At 64.0% G+C, this 19,859-nt stretch overlaps 1 protein-coding gene across 1 annotated transcript; it reads left to right on the top strand.

The window, feature by feature from the left end:
* The first annotated feature begins 1,516 nt into the window (after positions 1 to 1,516).
* On the top strand, positions 1,517 to 11,139 carry GRK1 (G protein-coupled receptor kinase 1). The gene is made up of 7 exons (XM_032880979.1): positions 1,517 to 2,215; positions 3,744 to 3,871; positions 5,265 to 5,422; positions 5,885 to 5,968; positions 8,175 to 8,299; positions 9,682 to 9,883; positions 10,841 to 11,139. Exons 1-7 carry the CDS (start codon positions 1,517 to 1,519, stop codon positions 11,137 to 11,139), a joined length of 1,695 nt encoding a protein of 564 aa, XP_032736870.1.
* The last annotated feature ends 8,720 nt before the right edge of the window (positions 11,140 to 19,859 follow it).

Below are 19,859 nucleotides of genomic sequence, written 5' to 3'. Positions count from 1 at the left end.
TGGACCCTGATGGGAGGCAGGAAGGGCTCAAGGATGGGACTGTGGCTGCTCAGCAAGGTCTCCCTTGGCCTCCCCTGCCTCTGCCCACACCCACCTGCAGAACCTCCCTGCCTCCCAGACACCCTCTTCTGCCAGGAGGAACATGGGGTGGGCGGCCTTCCCCACCTCTACTGGCTCCTGAATTCTTGATTCTTAAGCTCTCCCTTCCTCCGCTCCCGAAACCATAACCGGCCTCCGTCCCTGCCTTTTCTTCCCCGCACAGTTACTGAGCAGCTGCTGTGTACTAGACAGACAAGACCATGTCCGTGTGAAGGTGACATTTCTGTTGGTCCTGGCATCCCCAGATGCCAGGTGTGTCCCCCCATGTGTGTGGCCCAGGAGTGTCCCCCCCAGGTGTGTCCCCCAGGGAGGTCCCCTAGGATTGTCCCCCCAGCTGTGTCCCCCCAGCTGTGTCCCCCCAGCTGTGTCCCCCCAGGTGTGTCCCCCCAGCTGTGTCCCCCCAGCTGTGTCCCCCCAGGTGTGTCCCCCCAGCTGTGTCCCCCAGGTGTGTCCCCCCAGCTGTGTCCCCCCAGCTGTGTCCCCCCAGCTGTGTCCCCCCAGGTGTGTCCCCCCAGCTGTGTCCCCCCAGCTGTGTCCCCCAGGTGTGTCCCCCCAGGTGTGTCCCCCAGGTGTGTCCCCCCAGCTGTGTCCCCCCAGCTGTGTCCCCCCAGCTGTGTCCCTGGCCTCTTCACTCCGTTCTCTGTCCTGTTCCTCCCATTTGAGGCCTCAGCCCTGCGTGTAGCTGAGGGTCTCCTGCTTCAGCCCTAACTTCGCCGGAAGCTTCTTCAGGCGTCTCTGCTTTGCGAGCTCGGCCCGGGGGTGGAGGTGGGAGGGAGCGGGTGTGGGGCTGATCCCTTGGCGGGTGTCCCCGGTGCAGACAGGTGGCCTGGAGCAGGCCACTGTCAGTGTCAGGCCGGGTCCCCTCATACTAACCAGTCCCCTGGCCGTGGTTTCACCCTCGGACACCCCAGGAAGCGATTCCCTGCAATTTTTTTCTCTGAATTCCTGTTCCCAGCTGTTTTCCCTCCCACTTGCTATTTTTAAGACAAAAATGAAATATAGTGGGAAAGCCCCCAGCCATCTGGGGTTCCTCGGGGCCCCTGTGCCTTCTGTCTGACCTCCCGCTCCCGGAAGGGAAGAAGCCCCTGCCGGGACTGGGGGCCACGGGGCAGCTTCAGCAGATGCTTCAGGGGCTGCTCTTTGTCCTTCCTGGCGGGCTCCAAGGAGGAAGTGGCGGGGGGGAGGGGCCGCATAATCCTGGAAGCAGCTTAGGGGGTTTCTTTTTCTGGCACCTGCTCTGTGACCCTGGGCGGGGATTTGGCCAGAGCCGTGTCAGCTGGGCTCCTGGGCTCCCGCACGGCCGCTAGTCACCCTCGCACCTGCTGGGACGCCCGCTGCCTAGGCAGGGCAGGGGCCACGGGCCTGGGGTGGCGGGTCCGGCCTCTCGTGTCTGACGCAGCAGGCGGCCAGCGCCGGGATGGATTTCGGTTCCCTGGAGACGGTGGTGGCCAACTCGGCCTTCATCGCCGCACGCGGCAGCTTCGACGGGAACAGTGGCCCGTCCTCTCGGGACAGGAAGTACCTGGCCCAGCTGAAGCTTCCCCCACTGTCCAAGTGCGAGGGCCTCCGGGAGAGCCTGGACCTGGCGTTCCCGAGCGTGTGCGCAGAGCAGCCCATCGGCAAGCGGCTGTTCCAGCAGTTCCTGGGGGCTGACGAGCGGCACTTGCCGGCTCTGGAGCTCTGGAAGGACATCGAGGACTATGACACGGCGGATGACGACCTCCGGCCTCAGAAGGCCCGGGCCATCCTGGCCGAGTACCTGGACCCCCAGGCCAAGCTCTTCTGCAGCTTCCTGGACGAGGGCGCGGTGGCAAAGGCCCGGGAGGGGCCCGTGGCGAGCGGGGACGCGCCCTTCCAGCTGCTGCTGCAGGCCACCCTGGCGCACCTGAGCCAGACACCCTTCCAGGAGTACCTGGACAGCCTCTACTTCCAGAGGTTCCTGCAGTGGAAGTGGCTGGAGGCCCAGCCCATGGGCGAGGACTGGTTCCTGGACTTCAGGGTCCTGGGGAAAGGGGGCTTCGGGGAGGTGTCCGCCTGCCAGATGAAGGCCACAGGCAAGCTGTACGCCTGTAAGAAGCTCAACAAGAAGAGACTCAAGAAAAGGAAAGGCTACCAGGTGGGCCGCTGGCTGCTCACGGGCGTGGGAGGGCCCTTGGGGGCCGCGTCCCGCCCGGCACGGCTCCCTTCGTGCACTGCCTCCTCTGCCCTGCGGACGCCGGGTCCCTCCCGTTGGGCAGCCTCCAAGTCCTGAGCCGATGGTCTGGCCCATGGGGCACAGAGGGGCCCGTCCGTAGCTCTGCTGCCCCCGGCCCGGCTCTGCCCCAACGTGGGGTTTGCCGTGACCCCTCTTGGAGGCAGCCTCTGCGTTCGATGGGGTGGGTGGTTCTGCTCATCCTGTCAGCTGTCTTCTTTTTTTCGAGATTGATTTTATTTACTTATTTATTTTGAAAGACTTTATCTGAGAGAGGGACAGAGGGAGAGCGCATGAGTGGGGGCAAAGGGCAGAGGGGGAAGCAGGCTCCTTGCCGAGCAGGGAGCCCGATGTGGGACTTGATCCGAGCATCCTGGGATCGTGCCCTGAGCCAAAACCAAGCCTCGGACGCTCAGCACATGGAGCCCCCCAGGAGCTCCTCCCACCAGGCTTCCCGTGTCTCCATTACTACCATGAAATAGGGGAGCAGGTGTTGGGGGAGCTGTTGGTTCTCCACTCCAGCTTTCAGGGCTCTCGGTGCTGGCTAGTGCTGTGGTGGGGCCTCGCTGAGAGTCTAGCCAGCCTGACAGCCTCCGCATGTCTTCTCCGGGCCAGGGTGAACCAAGGCACGACAGGTCGCTGCGTGGGGTCTGCTCTCCCCAAGAAGGGTGAGACGCCCTTTAGGGAGGGTAGCAAAGCCGCCATGTCATAGGACCTCCTCTCCCATCCCGCGTGGTTCCTGTTCTTTCCCGCTACAAGCACAAATGCAGCTTTTGGGGTAAACAGCAGCCACCAAGGGTACCCACCCCAGGGTTTCTCAATAATGCTGTCCCCTTGGGGCTGTGGGGACAAGCAGGCAAGGTGACGTGTTGTCCTAACCCACGGAGTCCTCTGTCCTGAGGCCAGCGTCCTCACTGAACTTAGTACTCAGGCAGTGTGGATGTGGGGGGCCTTCCGGAACAAAAGAGTTCCTCCTTTTGAGCTCTACCTTCCTCACCCAAACACAACTTTAAAAAACGTGGTAAGTGGACAGAAAATGAACAGATGCCAGTGGGTCCCGGCTGTCCGCTGTCCAGGGATCGGGAGAGGAGAACGGGTCTGGGGTTGCCGTGGGTGAGCCGGTCGGGTGTAGGGAAGGACGGCAGGGAGGCCGCTCAGAACAGGGGGCGCGCTGGGTCCTTTCCCAGTGCTGTTAGGGCAGCTGCTCTGACTCCCGTCTCCTTGACGGAGGCTCCGATAAGCCTGGAGTCCTCAGTACGCACAGACATTTGCACGACTGATTTGGTCTCTGGGGAGGGGGCACGTCTGTAAGTTGTTTGCAGTTGCGTTATGCAAGCTGCTTTGAGGACCTTTGTGACCCTGTTTCTGTTTTCTGGGATATGGGACTTACTTTTTTCAGTGACGTCACTTTCCCACTTAAACCTGGGCACTGATTCGACATCTTGCTTTTCAGGGTGCAATGGTAGAGAAGACGATTCTAGCAAAGGTTCACAGCAGGTTTATAGTCTCTCTGGCCTATGCGTTTGAAACCAAAACTGATCTCTGTCTGGTGATGACTCTCATGAACGGAGGTGACATAAGGTAAACAGGGGACCTGGGGCTGCGGGGGGGCTCGAGCAACTGAGCATGAAGAGGGGTCTGGGGCCCGGGGGGCTGCCCACATGCTCACAGAACACGGTGAGGAGAAACCCTGGGCTCCCACCAACCCGCTCCTCTGTCCCTGGGCTGGTGACACTCGAGGAGGTGTGTCCTTAGTCTTACATGAAATGCGGGCCAGTGGGGAGGTGGCAAGCAGCTCTCCAGCCACCGCGGGACCTCGAATCCTGGGGACCTGGGTGTTGCATGAGTGCGCAGGGGTGGAGGTAGCAGGAGCACGAGTGGCCCGGGAGAGTGCTCATGGGGTGGACAGTTGGATGAAGCACGTGTGGGAACAGGCTGGGGGCATCACGTTACTATTTGCTCTTGGAGGTAGTGGCTGAGCGGGAAACACGACGTGGCCAGCTTCGGGAACCATGACTTGCTGTCGGTGGATCCGGTTCCTGGGTTGGCTTGAGGTCTGAGGGCCCAGCCTGGGGCTCCTGGGGGAAGTCAGACCACTGGCTCTCGGTGGGGAACCCTGGGCAGTCGGAGTGCTCTTGCCTCCGTGTGCTGGTGTGAGACGGGGGTAATGAGTGACGAGGTGCTCTCGGGGCACCGGGCAGTGAACCTTAATCCATGCACGACCCATGAGAGAGCATCCCAGCCACACATACGGGGCCACTGCTGTCGGTTCTGCACCCCGGACTCTGCTCCTCCGCATCGCCTGTGGAGTGTGCTGGCCCCATTTTCCAGGTGGGAATTGTGAGGCCTCGGCTAAAGGACCCACGTGAGGCCACGTGGAAGAGGAGAGAGGAGACTAGCAAGTGCGGACATCATGACATACAGAGCGCATATAATCATGACACAGTGCTGGACAGCGTCCTGGTACACGGCCTTACACCATAGCGCACAGCAGGCCCACCCCGGAGCCCTGCCCGGAGCCAACCCAGACTCGTGTGCTCGGGCCCGGGGAGCCAGCCCGCATGCTTACACGGACACTGGAATGACTGCTAATGGTTGCGGTGATGCGGGACACTTGCCTGGGCTGGCTCCACCATGCTCTGCCCGTCCTCTGGCTGGCAGTGGTGAAACGGCTTCAGGGTCCATTTGCTAGCTGGTGCGGGCGAGTGTGGGGGCGGTGGGGAGAATGGTGCACTCTTGCCTCAGCTCCTGTCCTACTAGTTGTGGTGGGGGACCTGTGAGGGCGCGACAAGCCACCAGGGGCTCTCAGACCACCACGGGTCCTTCAGGCTGATGCTGAGACCCCACAATGACCAGACACCCAGCACGGGCTCTGAGGCTCTCACTGTTTCCTGAGATTTCTTTTCCCGTGTCCACTGTGGATGCCCCGTTCACTGTGCCAGGGAAGCATGGGCCCTGTGTGGTCTGACCCCAGGTACCACATCTACAACGTGAATGAGGAGAACCCTGGCTTCCAGGAGCCACGCGCGGTCTTCTACACGGCCCAGGTCATCAGTGGCCTGGAGCACCTGCACCAGAGAGGCATTGTCTACCGAGACCTCAAGCCGGAGAATGTGCTTCTGGATGATGACGGTGAGGGGCCCCTTGGGGTTCCCCTCACCCCGTCTCCCCCCATCCCATCTCTCCTCCTCCCAGCCTCCCTGCTCCGGCCTGCCCGTGCCAGGTTCTCCTGCATCGGTAGGAGGACAGACTGGCTACTCTCTCTGCCTTTGAAGGGATTCTCATCAGAAGGAAACATGCAGATCTGGCTTCCTTTATGTCCCTTGTACCCCCCCCCCCACCTTTGTGTCACAATTCATGCAGACGTGGGGCATTCTGGAGGTGGTTTTGGGCACGACGGGGGCCGCTCCGTCCCTCTGCAGTCTGCTGGGGTGGCAGAGGCCTCAGGGCCCTGGGGTGGGCATGTGCCGCGCGTGGGCACTCACGGGCGTGCGTGTGTGTGCGGCGGCTGCCCTTGGCTCCCACAGGCTCAGGGACACCAAGTGCCTTTGTTCTGTGGGCCCGCGGGCGACCTCGGCCTGTGTTTGCTTTCAGGCAATATCCGCATTTCTGACCTTGGGCTAGCTGTGGAGCTGAAGGACGGGCAGACTAAGACCAAGGGCTACGCAGGCACCCCAGGTGAGCCCCTGAGAGGGTGGGGGGCTGCCTCTTCTGCGGGTGGCGGGGAGCGAGGCCATGCACCCTCACAGCGGACCGTGGACTCACTGGGTGTGGCCAGTGGGTGTGCCCGGACCCCGCTGCAGGGGGTCCCCCACCTGTTGGTTCTGGAGGGCCACCCGCTCCGTGAGGGGGCTTCTGCCTCCAGTGGCCTCCTGGACATCAGTAGAGTGCATGTGTCCAACCTGCCCGGCCCCAGGGTTGGAGTCCAGGGCATCTACAGCGGCTCACCAGCCGTGCCCCCCACTGTGCGATAGACCGGGAGAGCCGTGATGGGTGGCCAGCCCCCACTGCCGTGTGGCCGGGGTTGGCTCTGCAGGGGAGGGGGCTGCCCATGTCCAGGATGTGTGCGTGTGTGTGTGTGTGTGCACAGGTGTGTCTGTCTGTGTGTGCATTGTGTGCTCGTACACAACACATTCTGCCCTGGCAGGGAGGGAAGCAGGGCCCGCAGACAACAGAGGAGACCCCCCCAGCGTTGGGGCGGGCGCAGCGGGCAGCCCAGACTGCGGGAGCTGGGTGCCGCCTCCCGTCTGTGGGCACCTAGGGGTCTGTCCCCCTGTGCCGCCATGTTCCGGGAGGTGGGGCTCCCAGCCAGCCCGTCCTGGGTTGACTTGGCTTTGAGGAGGGACTGTTGTCACTAGGATTTGGGGCTACTTGGACCTTGTTTTATGTCCCCAGATTCTCCTGTCCTGGGCTCTGAGCCCTTCTGGGTTGGTCCCTGCTGCCGTGGCAGCTCTGTCCCCACCTGTGGCCTCAGTTAGGGAGGGTCCCTCCGAAGTTGAGTTTTCCAGAATCTATGGTGCTCCAGCTCTGAGTGGACCATGGGAGTGGGAACACTCCTGCTGTGTTTTAGGGGGATTCAGATCATGAGAAAGCGCAGAGAGTACGGCTCCCAGGCTGGACTCAGGTTGTAGGACTGGGACTGCGGGTGTGAGGGCCCTGCGGGCATCCCAGGGTTCGCTGCGGCCCGGCCTGTCTCTGAGCAGGGGACGCAGGGGACCTGGGCGCACACACCTGCTCAGTCTCTCTCCTGCCCGTTCTGGTGACCGGCATTTCCTGGTGCTCACTTTGTCCTAGGTGCCACGTAGCTCCTGGGGACACAAAGCTGTGTGTCACCTTGCTGGGGTTGGGAGCAGAGCAGGGACTCCCCCCGGGTGTTTGCTACAGAAACTGACCCCCTTGCTGCAGCCTGCTGGGCTGTCGCCCCAGACCCTGTTTCTGTCTCGAAGTGGTGGCCTGTTAGACGTGTCCTTCTCACCACATCTGAGCCATCTGATCAACAGTGCGGTTCCCGGAAAGTGGGACCTATGAAGGGGTGAAGCGTGCCGGGGCCAGGAGGGTCTGTGGAATTTCGCACCGGCAGCCTCTGTGGGGAGGAGCAAGTCTGTGTCCCCATCAGCCTGGCCGTTGCACTGAGCACATCCCTCTTGGAGCTTGGCTCTGAGCACCATCCGTTGAGGGTCGGGAGGCCCCAGAAATCAACAGGCTCGTTAGCTTTGCTTCCCTGGGAACGCCGGAGCCGGCAGGCCCAGGAGCAGCCCATGCCCCGCCCACAGCACCTGCCAGCTCTGGTCCCAGGGGAGTGGACCGTGGGCCCTTCCCCCGTGCTGGCTGGCTCCCCGACACGATGGTTTGGGAAAGCCCAGGACGTGCTCTGGGGATGTGGGCTCGTGCGTGACCCCAGCCCCCCTCGTGTGGTGCCAGCTGGCAACGGCGTGCGTCCGGTTGCTCTCTGGGTTGTGTTGGCTTAGATCGGCCCTTCTGTGCCCTTTTGGGAAGGAGCTGGTAGCGCCAGACCACGACGCCATGGGTCACACTTGCGCCTACGTGGCCAGCCAGGGCCACGGCTCCGGCTGCAGGACGTGCCACGGGGAGGCGGGGCTTCAAGCTCACGAGAGGCCGCGGCTGGACCGGGGCGGTGCTGCCCGGAGGAGACACTCAGCAGCGTCCGCAGGCATTTCCGGCTGCGACGACTGCGGGGCTCCAAGTGTCAGTGTGGCCAAGGGCTCCCCAGTGCGCGGCGCCCAGGGCAGCCCCACCATGCAGGGGTCGGGGCGAGGAGCCCGCCCGCGGGCGCGCAGGGAGCCCCGTATGGGACGCGCCTGCCCGGGCGAGTGCCCGCTCAGTGCCGGGCCGCGCCGGAGTCTGCGCCCGCTTCTGCCCACAGGGTTCATGGCCCCTGAGCTCCTGCGGGGCGAAGAGTACGGCTTCTCCGTGGACTACTTCGCCCTGGGCGTCACGCTGTACGAGATGATCGCAGCCAGAGGGCCCTTCCGCGCCCGTGGAGAGAAGGTAGGAGGGCACGCACACGGGTCCTGCGGCTGCCCTGTGACCCCCTCCTTGGGGGAGCCGCTGCTCGGACCTTGAACACAAGGGGCCTCTCATGGTATGTCCTTCCCGGGCAGGAGAGGGGACGTGGTGACCTCATCTCGTGGAGCCCCACGCTGACAAGCGTGTCAGGACCCCCGGCCGGGACTTCCCCGAGCCCCGGCGCCCACAAGCAGCCCTCAGCTCCCCCAGCGCAAGCCAGCCCTGGGGCGGGGAGACAGGGCCAGAGGCAACCGCATTCGTGCTCCACGGCGGGCCGCGAGCTCTCCGTCTGGCCCCCCGGCCATTCTGAAGAGCGGGCCCCGCCTCACGGTGCCCGACCCCGGGCCCCCATGCCCTCCCCCCGCCCCGCCCGCCCCCGCGGTCCAGGGGTGCTCCAGCTGCGGCCCCAGAACCACGGTGCCGGCTCGCCTCAGACCCCTCAGGGCCCGTAACAGAGCCGAGGCTGCGAGTCAGGCGAACCTCTTGGTTCCCGGCGCTCACCTCGGCAGGTCACCACGGGCAGGAGTCCCCAGTGAGCCGCGCTGCTCGGTCCCAGGAGCTGTCCGCGGGCCTCCAGGGCCGGCGCTCACAGCCCTGCGGGGCCTCACGACTCGTGGGGGCTGGTCCAGCTCACCGGGACAAGTAGAGCGACAACGGTGCGAAATACTCTGAGAATCACCGGTATGTGACCGAGAGACGTGAGCTGAGCCCAGGCTGTCGGACCGATGGCCCACGGACTCGCTGGAGGCGGGGTGGCCGCCGCCTTCCGTGGGGAGAAGCGCAGTTCTCTCCAGAGCACAGAGAGCGGGCGCTTGGGCCCTGACCAGAAGCCCGGTCTCCTGTGTGTGGTGAGCGCGATGGGCTCGGCCGAACGGGGCTCAGGGGCCGCCGTGGCTCCTGGTCTCCCGGCCCGGCCCGTGGAGGGGTGTGTGTCCCACCCGAGAGTCACTCACGAGAGCCCGCAGCTGTGCGATTTTAGGAAAGGCGAATCTGTGTGTGGTGAGAACCCACAGCCGGGGCCTGCCCGAGCCAGGCTGGACCCGGGGTTCAGAGGGCACAGGGCACCTCGGGGCTCCTCGTGGGGATCCCTGCTGACCGTGCAGGCCCGACACCCCGTCACTGGCAATGGGGTTCTCCGGAAAAGCGCTCAGAATCAGACACCAGGTGGAGGTGGAGGTGACAGTGGGGATGATGGTGGAGGTGACGGTGGAGGTTACTGGTTACCTCCACCGTCACCTCCACTGTCACCTCTGTCCCATCACCTCCGTCACCTCCGTCTTCCCGGGAGGTGCACTGGCTGAGCTGGGCACATCCCCCCGTGGGCTCAGCGGGCTCCCGGTGACGTGGCGTGTCCCGCCGTGCAGGTGGAGAACAAGGAGCTCAAGCAGAGGATCCTGTCCGAGGCCGTCAAGTACCCCGACAAGTTCAGCCAGGCCAGCAAGGACTTCTGCGAGGCGCTGCTGGAGAAGGACCCCGAGAAGCGCCTGGGTTTCAGAGACGGGACGTGTGACGGGCTCCGCACCAGTCCCCTCTTCAAGGACATTAACTGGAGACAGCTCGAGGCTGGTGTGTCTGTGTGCCTTGGGACCCAGGGGGCCGTGCGGGGCGGGTCCGCCGGCAGGTCCTTGCTGGCCTGGCCCCAGCAAGGGGCCTTGCTTGGCGCCTCCTGGGCTCCCCCCGGCCACCCTCCTGCCCCTGAGTAACCCCCATCTCCACGTCCCGTCACCCCACGCCCCAAGCTGGGTGGTAGCACACAGGTTTCTTGGGCTGGGGGAGGCTGGTTGGCGTGCGTGGGGGACATGCTGCTGATCTTTGAACTGAGGGCCCAAACCTGTGGCAGTGACTTTCTATGCCCCGTACTTTTAAGGAGCCCCTAAGCCAAGACAGTGCAGGAGTCTTCCAGCTGCGTGTCCGGAAGACACTTGCCCATTTGGCCAGTGTGTTGTTGGCTGTGGCAGGTGCGTGGGCAGGCAAGGCCCCGCCCCAGAGCCTACAGAGGCCACGTGAACACGGGACTCACTGCCACGGCCTGAGGAGAGAAGTTCCTTCTTCTGGGGTGGGGGGAGCTGGGAGCCAGGAGAGGATGGAGGGTCCCCAGGGCCACTGCATGGGCCTGGCAGAGTGCTTAGCCCGGGGGCCGCACGGAAAGGAAGGGCAGGGGGCCATCAGGGTCACGTAGCTGATGTTCTGTGTCTGGCGACTGGGGCACTGAGGCTCCTGAGCAGGTTGGGGGAGGAGCCAGCTTTGGAAAGAAGATGGGAGCGCAGTCCTGGGCTGCTGGCTGCGGGGCGTCCCACCTGCAGATGATGACACCCCTGGGGAGGCTGGCGTGGGACACGGGCCAGAGCCCTCCATCCCTTGCCTGGACGCGAAGTTCCTCGCGTCTTGCTCAGCAGGCTGCGAGGCATCCGAGAGCTTTCCTGAGCCCCTGGGGCACCTGGGGCAGGGTGACCCTGCTCACTGAGCACACAGCTGCTCCCTCCCACTTAAGTGTCGTATGTCGTGTGCTTTCTCTCCTCCCAGGGATGCTGACACCCCCCTTTATCCCGGACTCCAGGACGGTCTATGCCAAGAACATCCAGGACGTGGGCGCCTTCTCCACCGTCAGGGGTGTGGCCTTCGACAAAGCTGATGCTGAGTTCTTCCAGGAATTTGCGACCGGCAGCTGTCCCATCCCTTGGCAGGAGGAGATGATCGAGACGGGCGTGTTTGCGGAGCTGAACGTGTGGCGTTCTGACGGGCAGATGCCCGACGACATGAAGGGGGTGACTGCGGAGGGGGCGGCCTCGGCGTCCAAGTCAGGGATGTGTCTGGTCTCCTGAATGTGCAGGAAGGGGGAGCTCTGCAGCCCGCAGGGGCGAGCACGGCTGCATGAGCCGCCAGGCACCCGCGGCACCGTCGGGAGAGAGGCTCGGTGTGGACACACGTCTGGCCTGTAAATAGTCCGCTCCCTGCCCCATGTCACTCAGTAAGACACCGCGGTGGTCCCCAGATGGACTAGACCACCAGGCCTAACCCAAGGACCCGTGGACACGCCAGCCCGCCACGGGGCTGCGCTGGGCAGAGGGCAGCTTGTGCTGGGGACACGCAGCCCGTGTTTCCTGACGCCTCACCTGCATCTTCCCAGAGCCCGGCCCTCAGTGGAGGCCTTTTCCGCTTCGCTCAGGGGCTGGCAAACTGTGCCCATGGGCTTCTGAGCGCCAGTGGAGAGGCCTGGGGGGGGCCTGCCCCCCAGGGCCGTCACCCTCCGCATGACGGTGACCCTGGCATCGGCCAGGTGCTGAATGGTGCAGGCTCTGAGGGGTGGCCTTGCCCAGGCTGGGGCCCCCGTGTCCCAGAGTGGAGGGCATGGGGCTGGGGGGCTGAGAGTGACCACAGCAGCCTGCCCCCGGTTCTTTTCGTCCTGAGAACACCTCCGGCTGATGGCACCCGGGCCCAAAGCTGCCCGCCCCCAGGCAGACAGGTGTGCGGGAATCTTCTCTCCACCCCGCGCACCTGTTTGCCACCCCGCTCTGCCTCCCGGCGGAGTCGGGGCAGACTGGCAGCTGGCCGGGGACAGGCCGTCTCCATCCCCACGCCTGCAGCTGGGCCCCAGTGCTCTGAAGCACAGACGTGCCCTCCCTCTGCCTGTGGCCCCGGGCACTGTCCTCATTGGCTCCCGTGTCTTCCGCTTCACCTCCACCTCGGCGTCCCCAGAGCCTTTAGGCATCTGAACGGGAAGCACGTGGTTTTGGTGGCAGTGGCCTCTAAGAGACCACGTTCGCTCCTGGTCAGGCTTTGCTGGCATCGGGCTGGGACTCCCTTGGTGGGGGCCCACCCCTGGGGAGGAGCTGTGGTTTGGGGCACTGGGGTACCTTCCAGAAGGTTCTCTTCCTCTTCTAGGGAAGAACTTCAGAGTCCCTGCACCTCACCGGCCATGTCACGTGCTGGTCCAGGCAGAGAGCCACGTGGTGTGGCTGTGAGATGCAGGGCTCAGGGGGTATCACGTGGGCAGACTCCCCCCATGGGTGTCAGAGGATACCCTGGCGTTTAACTTTTGGGGGGCTGGTGTGAGGACCTGTGAGGGAGTCCGAAAGACAGCGTCTTTCCTTGTGTTAGCACCTGTGCTGGGCTGACTGCCTCCTCTCCCAGCAGCCGTCCCCCTGAGTGTTGGGCCGTCCCCGTCCTCACGCTGTCAACCCCGAGGGTTGGGGCATCAGTTGCCCGCGGATGTCTACATGTGGTCACTCACCCCACCCTTAGGGAACAGGGATTTTGCAGCCCACAACTCTGCTGGGACCCCCTCCTGTCTGGTGCAGGGCTCTGCAGGTGCCGTGTCCCCAGCACTCACGTGTGGCACACAGTTGTCCGGGGTGCAGAGGCCAGTAGGTGGTGTAGAAAATCACGTGAGTTCTTGAGAAGACGTTATGCACACAGAGCCTCTGAGCATGCCCTTGGACCAGAGCCTTGTCCCCTGGCTGTGCGCGTGGCCCGCCAGAGGCAAAGAATGTTCCGGGTGGGCCTGGAGGGACGTCCAGAGCTTTCCAGCAGGTGAGCGGAAGTGCCCGGCATATCTCTGCTGGCAGCCCAGGCCCAGGGACACACTGCTGCGCCCTCCCCAAAGCAGGACAGAGCACACCATCTGGGCGAGGGTCGACGGGTCACTTCTCTGCATTTGTGGGAGGAGGCCTGGAGCCAGGCCCCCTGTAGCACCAGCGGCCGGTGGGGCACCCTCTGCCCGGGCTTCTTGGTGAGGCACGGGACAGCAGCTGCATCTGAATTTCAGGGGAACAGCAAGTACTGTCCTCAGGCTGCGCCCTGGTGTGCCGCGGGGGCTGTCCTGACACTCCAGTCACCCGGTGTGGTTTGCCGGGCCGCCGGCCTGGGACAGATCCCAGCCGGCACGGGTCAGTCAGCGGCTAGGCCCTGCACTGGACTGGCGGGTCTGGTGGGCTAGTCAGTGCACTGAGCCAGCGGGTCTGGTGGGTTGTGGCCATGACTTCAGCTGTCTCTCCATCTGTCGGGAATGGGGCTTTGCCGCAGCACCCCTACCCCTGGCTCCCCCATCTAGAGGCGACCATGCGCACACTCTAATAGCTCTAGGCGCTGCTGTGCGAAGTCCAGGGCGTGTGGACACTGCAGCTCCCGTGGGACGCCCCCTCCTCTGAGCACTCCTGGCAGTCCCATGGGGGCTCTGGTGCTTGGGACTTTGTTCACTGTCTCAGGAGGTCCCTGCTGTGGGTGTCTTTCAGTCCCAGGGCTCCGGTTGGCCCACACGTGTGCGGGTCCTCCCCTCAGCTGTGGCCTGGGTCACAGGGACATGCCTGTCCTGGATGCTCAGCCTTGGTGGCTGTCAGGGCCTTTGGGCACCTGCGGGTTCGTCTCTGGCTCGGGGGCTGCCCACTCCAGGCCCAAGCGGGGAATCCCCTGACCATCACTGCCCCTACGGTCCTGCGTGCCACAGCCACCGACGGTCTTCCAAACCGGCCTCGATTCCCCCTCAGGGTGGCCTCAGCCGCTTGCACAGCTACGGCACGGGCCACAGCCCGGCAACAATCACCCCCGCGTGTCTGGGGTTCCCAGACATGCACCACGGTGGGGAAAGCACCCACGGGATTTCTCCCCGGGGGAGGCCAGGCAGCAGATGGACCTGGAAACACTGGGGTCCAAAGGACACATGCAATTTTTTGTGAAATTTTGTGAAATTTTTGTGAAAAACAAAATGCAGTTTCTGTTCAAGCAGAAAAAGGCAAAAATAAAAGGTAAAATAGAGGACAGTCTCTGGGTGATGGTGTGAATGGTACTTAAGTTCTTTCCTTCAAAGTCACACACACCTGTGCACAAGCACGCACACACCGCTATGCACACACATGCATGTACACGTGCACACAGGCAGACACGCGCACACACGCGCAGACGCACGTGCACAACCCGCTCTCATCTCTCATGACTGGCGGACGTAAGGAAAGTGCTTGCAGGGCCTCCTCCCCAGACTTGGAATCCCAGGGCACCTGGATTCGCACACCTCCGCCCGCTCCCTCCACCGGGCCTCCTGTGGGTTTATTCGCTACTCCTGGTGGTTAGAGGTGTTTGCAGGTGTGGTTCCCTTCCTTTCCACACAGCTGTCGGAGACGCTGCTTAAGGAAGTGGCCCTGTGGCCGCCGTGGACAGAGGTGGGCAGGGGCGCGTGGCCAGTGCCGATGGACCCACGGGCTAAAGGGCAGGATGAGGCGCGGCATGTGCCGGGAAGGGCAGGTGTGAGCGTCGCAGCAGACGCTGCGGGAAAGCACGGGGCCGCGCGTGTCTCCTCTCCGTGCTCTGCTGTCACCCGTTGCCTGCCCCTCCCATGCCCCACTGTGCCCACGTGTAAGCCAGGCGCTGAGACGCCCGTCTGCGCGGTGTACAGAGGCTTCCTCCGTGGCCCGTGTGGCCCAGCACCCGTTGTAAGCTCAGTTCGACCCTTCCTCAGCTTGTCCCCAGGCAGGACCCTGGCAGCCCGGGATGAACAGGGAATCGGTCAGTGCGGGGGACAGGGGTTGGTGGGGTTTCACTGGGGCTCACGGCAGCAGGTCTGGCTGTCCTTACTCCTGGGTCCCACAGGCGATGGTGTTCTTGACACTCACTCTGCCCAAGCCCTTGCAGGGCAGCCCGGAGTGGGACTGCTGGCACCCAGAGGGCTGGGAGCATAAGTGTGAACTTAGCTCTGGTTCTGGGCATGACCGGCTCTTGTCCTCCCCCCGCCCCACCCGTGAGGGCCGCTGGGGCTGCACCAGCGCAGGACACCGCTAGGAAGGCCGAGTGTGGAGAGAAGGAAGCAGCTGGCTGGGCCTGGACTGAGGAGGACCCTTGTGCCTCCTGGGACCTACGCCAGGCACTGGCGAGGCCACCACAAGCACAGAGGAAAGCAGCCCTGGGGGGAGCGGCTCTCCATCCAGAGGGCCATGGGGGAACCAGCCCAGTGAGGCCGGGCCCACGAGGGACATGCATGGCCTCGTCCCCGTGCACCAGCACGGCTGAGTGGACCCTGGACCTCCACCCTCCCTCGTCTGTGACAAGGCTCTGAGTCCCGCACACAGCGGTGCTGAGCCCTGCGGGAATGAGACCCTCCCCACCCCTCCTCCCTGTGTCCCCCTGGCGTGGACAGTGAGAGGAGTAATAAGCCGGTGGCCCTCCCTGTGGGCACCGTGTTGGGGCACAGCAGGACAGATACATTCCTCCAGAGAGACCCAGGGTTACTAACATGGCCCCGGAGGCCCAGGGTGCAGTGGACAGTCCCTTGCACACCATGACGTGGGAAGGACGTCTGGAACTGGCATCACGTGGCATGGATGCCGGGACCACCCAGCAGGGCTTGGAGCACGTGGCAGAGAATGCCTGCGGGACAGCCGGCGACCCCGCACGTCCGGCCAACACCCGTGCCGGGCTTTCCAGGCCCCCCTCACGGCCGGCGGGCGGCCACTTGTCTACGGTCTCCCTAGATTAGCTCCCTCGATCACGGGCGCCGCGCCGACGCCCCGGCCTCCCGGGCTCCCTCCTCGCCGCCAGGGTGCACGCTCAGGCCGCCTGGCCCGGGAGAGCCGGGCCGAGCCCAGGCCAGGCCAGCGGACAGCAGGCAGTTGACGAGGCAGGCCTCAACCTGAAAGTGTGGAATTAAACGCAAGCCTGAGGTGGGCTCAGGCGCTACCCGGACCACGTAAGACGCAGCAGACAAGGGGCTTGCTTTGGGTTTGTGAAAACCGAACCTCACCCCCAGTTACGTGGAGAAAAGGTGTTTCTACGGTCAGGCTTCCTCCTCCAGGGTCAGCAGGGAGCTCGGAGGCCGTCGGGGGCCATGCTGTGTCCCCGGTGTGATGAGAGGAGCCGCGTGCGGCGCCGCTGCCCGCCTTCCTCCGCCCAGCCCAGGTCCCCGCTCACTGTGAGGCTCCCTGGGTGCAGCCTCCACGCCGGGGAAGCGAGGGGTGCGCCGTCCTTCCCCCGAGCGCCGCAGCTGTGCGGGGAGACTGCCGCGGGCACGGCGGCTCGCGGTCCTGTCCCCAGGCCGGACTCGCGGCTGCAGGCACGTGCACTTTGCAGGTCGTCTCCCCGAAACAGGGGACACTGGACGAGCCTGTGTTTGCCGAGTCTGCAGCGGGAAGGGCGTTCCTGCTCCCCGGGACTCGTGGGTGGGCCTCGGGCGTCTGGGGTGGGGGGCGTGTGAGCGCAGGGACCTTGAAACGGGAGCTCCCGGGGACGCAGGGAGCCTTCCTGCCCAGGCTCGTTAGAGAGATCGCGCTCACAGGCCCTTCTGGCAAAGCCCGGAGAGTGTTTTTAATTTAAAAAATTCATGTCTCTGAGAACGTCTCCTGTCCTGTCCCACCTCACCTGTGAGGACAGACTGGGACTGACACCTGCCCTCTCTCGGCTTGCTGGTCTACATTATTCATTCCCTGAGCTTCGTTTCAGGGTCATTTGGTTACAGGAGGGAGTCGGGTGTTGCTGTCTGCACTCCACTCCCGGGAGATGAGAGCCAGGCTGTGTCCACACTCGTGCCCCCTGCCCAGGCCCGTGGTTCTGGAACAAACGGGCGGAAACAGTCTGTGTCTGTGGATGAGAAAGGCGGCTCCGGGCTAATTTCTGTGTCTTCTCATCCCGCTCTATTTAAGCTGGGAATGCCACACCCCATCCTCACGTCCTCCCTGCCCGCTGGCCCCGTCTGCTTCAATAAACTGCTTTTCCTGCCAGTCAGACTCATGCGAGGTCTCCAGCGAGTTCTACTGCGGAAGACGGGGCCCTGGCGGGGGGCACAGCGAGGGGGCAATTATGTGACCAGCACGCACCCCGACCTGGCAGGAAGCAGGCGCGAACTACCGTTTGGAAGTCACGTTTCTGCAGGCTTCCCTCCACAGGTGTCCTTGGAGCGCCAGCCTCGAGTTGGATGCTACTCTGAGCCCACGACTGTCCCGTGTGAACATATTTCCCAGGAGAGCCACCACGTGCTGCGGTCACCCTGCGCCCCAGGGCTGCCCACCTTGCTTTTGTCCAAAAGAGTCAAAGCTTTTGGTTCTTGGTGCCTTTGGAAGGCTGGTTGCCTGGGTTCTGTGCCCCGGCCGCCCAGCCGGGCTCCACTGCCATGCGGGGGCCCCCAGGCTTCTCCTCCTCGGGTGGCCTGCTCATGTATTTTTAACTCACTGAGACTGTAATTCAAGATAGGAAATTCTGTTTTCTTCTTCTACTTCCTTCTTTGATCAGGATCACTGGCCTCAGGGAGGGGCCTGTGGTGGGAGGGATGGGCAGAGACCCCACGTCTTTTCCATCTTGGTTCCTCTAGAGCCTCCCCCAGAAAACGGAGAGGCAGTAAGAGAGGCATGGGGGGAGGTCAGCCCATCCCCACAGCAGGACCCACCCGGCCCCCTGCCAGTGCTCTCCCCCACCCGGCAGGGAGAAGGTGGGTCTTGGGGTCAGTCACGAGGGGGGGTGGCCAGATGCCCCCCCCGCCGCACGCTGTCTCCCATCCGCACGTGTCTGTGAGTGTACATACGTGTGCCCATGTGTGCGAGTGTGTACGTGTGTGCCCATGTACAGGTCCATCTGTGCATGTGTGCACATGTACGCACGCGTGTGTGTGTGTCCATGTGCGTGTGTGCACGTGGGGCCCCGAGGACGAGGGCTCCTGCTGGGAAGTCAGGGGATGGAGGGGAGGTGTCCTGTGGTCCAGAATCGTGGCGACGGCTTCCCACCCTCCAGCATGGCCTCACCCCTGAGCCTCTGGAGCTCTCCCAGAGGCTGGGTCCTCAGTCTTCCTGGCTGGGTCCTCAGGCCTGACACACAGCCGACCTCCTCCTGGCACCACGTGGACCCCTGGAACCACCGGCCTCCTCTCTGTCCTGGACACAGGCCTGCCCGGGAAGCTCGGGGTCCCTGGTCTGGGTTCCCGCGGGGGCCGGTGTGTGCCGGCCGCCGGGGAGCTGGGGTGTCCCTCGGCTGGACCCGTCCACGGACCCCTGTTAGCGTGGCGATCGGGCGAGTGCTCGGACCATCGAGCTGATGGCTGCTCTAGTCCTGCTTTGCCCGCGAGGCCGTTGTGCTCAGGATGCGCTGGTCTGCACGGCCCGTCTGCATGGCTCTTCTGTCTTGTGCACGGATGGACTCCAAGAAACCTTTGCTGGTCGTGGGAATGAAAGATTAAACTAAATGTCTGCAGTCAGGTCAATACGCCCTTTCCCTTGTGGAGGCCGAGATCCGGCTGACCTGGCTCAGATCTGGTTTCTGCCATTGAACAGATTCTTGACTTTGGAAAAATTATTTAAATTCTTGGGGCCTATTTCTTCATCTGTGAAATGATTTTATAGAGATGAAATAAGGCCTCGGGGGAGAAGCCATGACCACGGGGGTGGGGGGTGGGGGTGCGTGTGGCCCGGGCTCAGCCAGTGAGAGCTGCCGCCCAGCTCGCTCGAGGCCTGAAGGGACACGGCTCAGAGGCCCACGGAGGCTCCGGGAGAGCCGCTCGGGTGGGGCGACTCGGGTGTTTCCGGGGGTGCGCTGGGACCCGTGCTCCTGCAGGGGGAGGTCGGGGCGGGCGCGCTGAGGGCGCGTCACCTGCAGCCGCTGTCACAGGCGCCTTCGCACACGGCGCGTTTTCCCTCCCGACAGGGACTGTGTGAAATCAGCGCCTTCCGAAAGCCCCGCCGGCGCCACCATCACTAATGGAACAATGGGGCGGTTTGCCGAGCTCGTTCGCCGGCAAAGGGAGATGCCAAATGTTCCAGAGCGCCAAGGAGACCCTTCCCCGGGGTCGGGACACCCCCACGGCGCTTCCCCGACCGCGGCAGGTCCATCTGACGCCCCCAAACCCGGGCCCACGCTGGGCTGCCGCCTGCAGGGCGCCCCTCCCCGGCCCCGCGTCTGAGGGGCTGATCTTTCACCATCGAACCCCAGGCTCGTCCCTCCTGCCGCCGGACCTTCCGCACGGGGTCCTCCTCGCCAAGGGTCGATCGCCTCACGTGACCGAGGGATAACGCGGTCCCCCCCGGGGTGTGCGCCCTGGCCCTTGACGAGTGAGCGTGGGGAGGGACGCCCGTCTGCGTCACGTGCGACCTCGCTCCGGCCCAGCGACGGCAGCCACGTGAGTGGCTTCGAGCGTCAAAACTCTCACTGGGGGCGTGGAGGTTCCCGATCTTTTCTGTTTTTGTTTTTAAATATTTCATTGACTTATTTGTCAGAGACAGAGAGAGAGAGACGGAGCACAAGCAGGGGAGTGGCCGAGGGAGAGGGAGAAGAGGCTCCCCAGAAAGCGGGGGCCTGACGTGGGGCTCGATCCCAGGACCCCGAGATCACGACCTGAGTGAAGGCAGACGCTCAACGACTGAGCCCCCGGCGCCCCGAGGGGTGCCACTCTAACGTTACTCACACGCCAGCTCCGTGTCCGCTTTGGTCCTACACGAAGACACGGAAGTGGCCGGCAAGGAAGCTGTGCCACCTGTCTCGGGGGCGTGGGCAGCAGAGAAGACACCGGGAGATAGAATGCCCTGCATGGCCTTTGGCGTCCCCACATGCCCCGCGTGACCACCCCCCGGGGACCCTGCAT

The sequence above is a fragment of the Lontra canadensis genome, unplaced genomic scaffold (genome assembly GCF_010015895.1).
Source record: "Lontra canadensis isolate GAN:19392208 unplaced genomic scaffold, GSC_riverotter_1.0 scaffold73, whole genome shotgun sequence".
Taxonomy (NCBI): Eukaryota; Metazoa; Chordata; class Mammalia; order Carnivora; family Mustelidae; genus Lontra; species Lontra canadensis.
This window is presented reverse-complemented; position numbering and strand designations above follow the sequence as displayed.

Bases quoted from the DNA above. Each gene is read 5' to 3' on its own strand.
- GRK1 (XM_032880979.1), top strand. From the start codon at position 1,517: ATGGATTTCGGTTCCCTGGAGACGGTGGTGGCCAACTCGGCCTTCATC. The intron at 2,216-3,743 runs GTGGGCCGCTGG...CTTGCTTTTCAG, and splicing joins AGAAAAGGAAAGGCTACCAG to GGTGCAATGGTAGAGAAGAC. The intron at 9,884-10,840 runs GTGTGTCTGTGT...CTCTCCTCCCAG, and splicing joins CTGGAGACAGCTCGAGGCTG to GGATGCTGACACCCCCCTTT.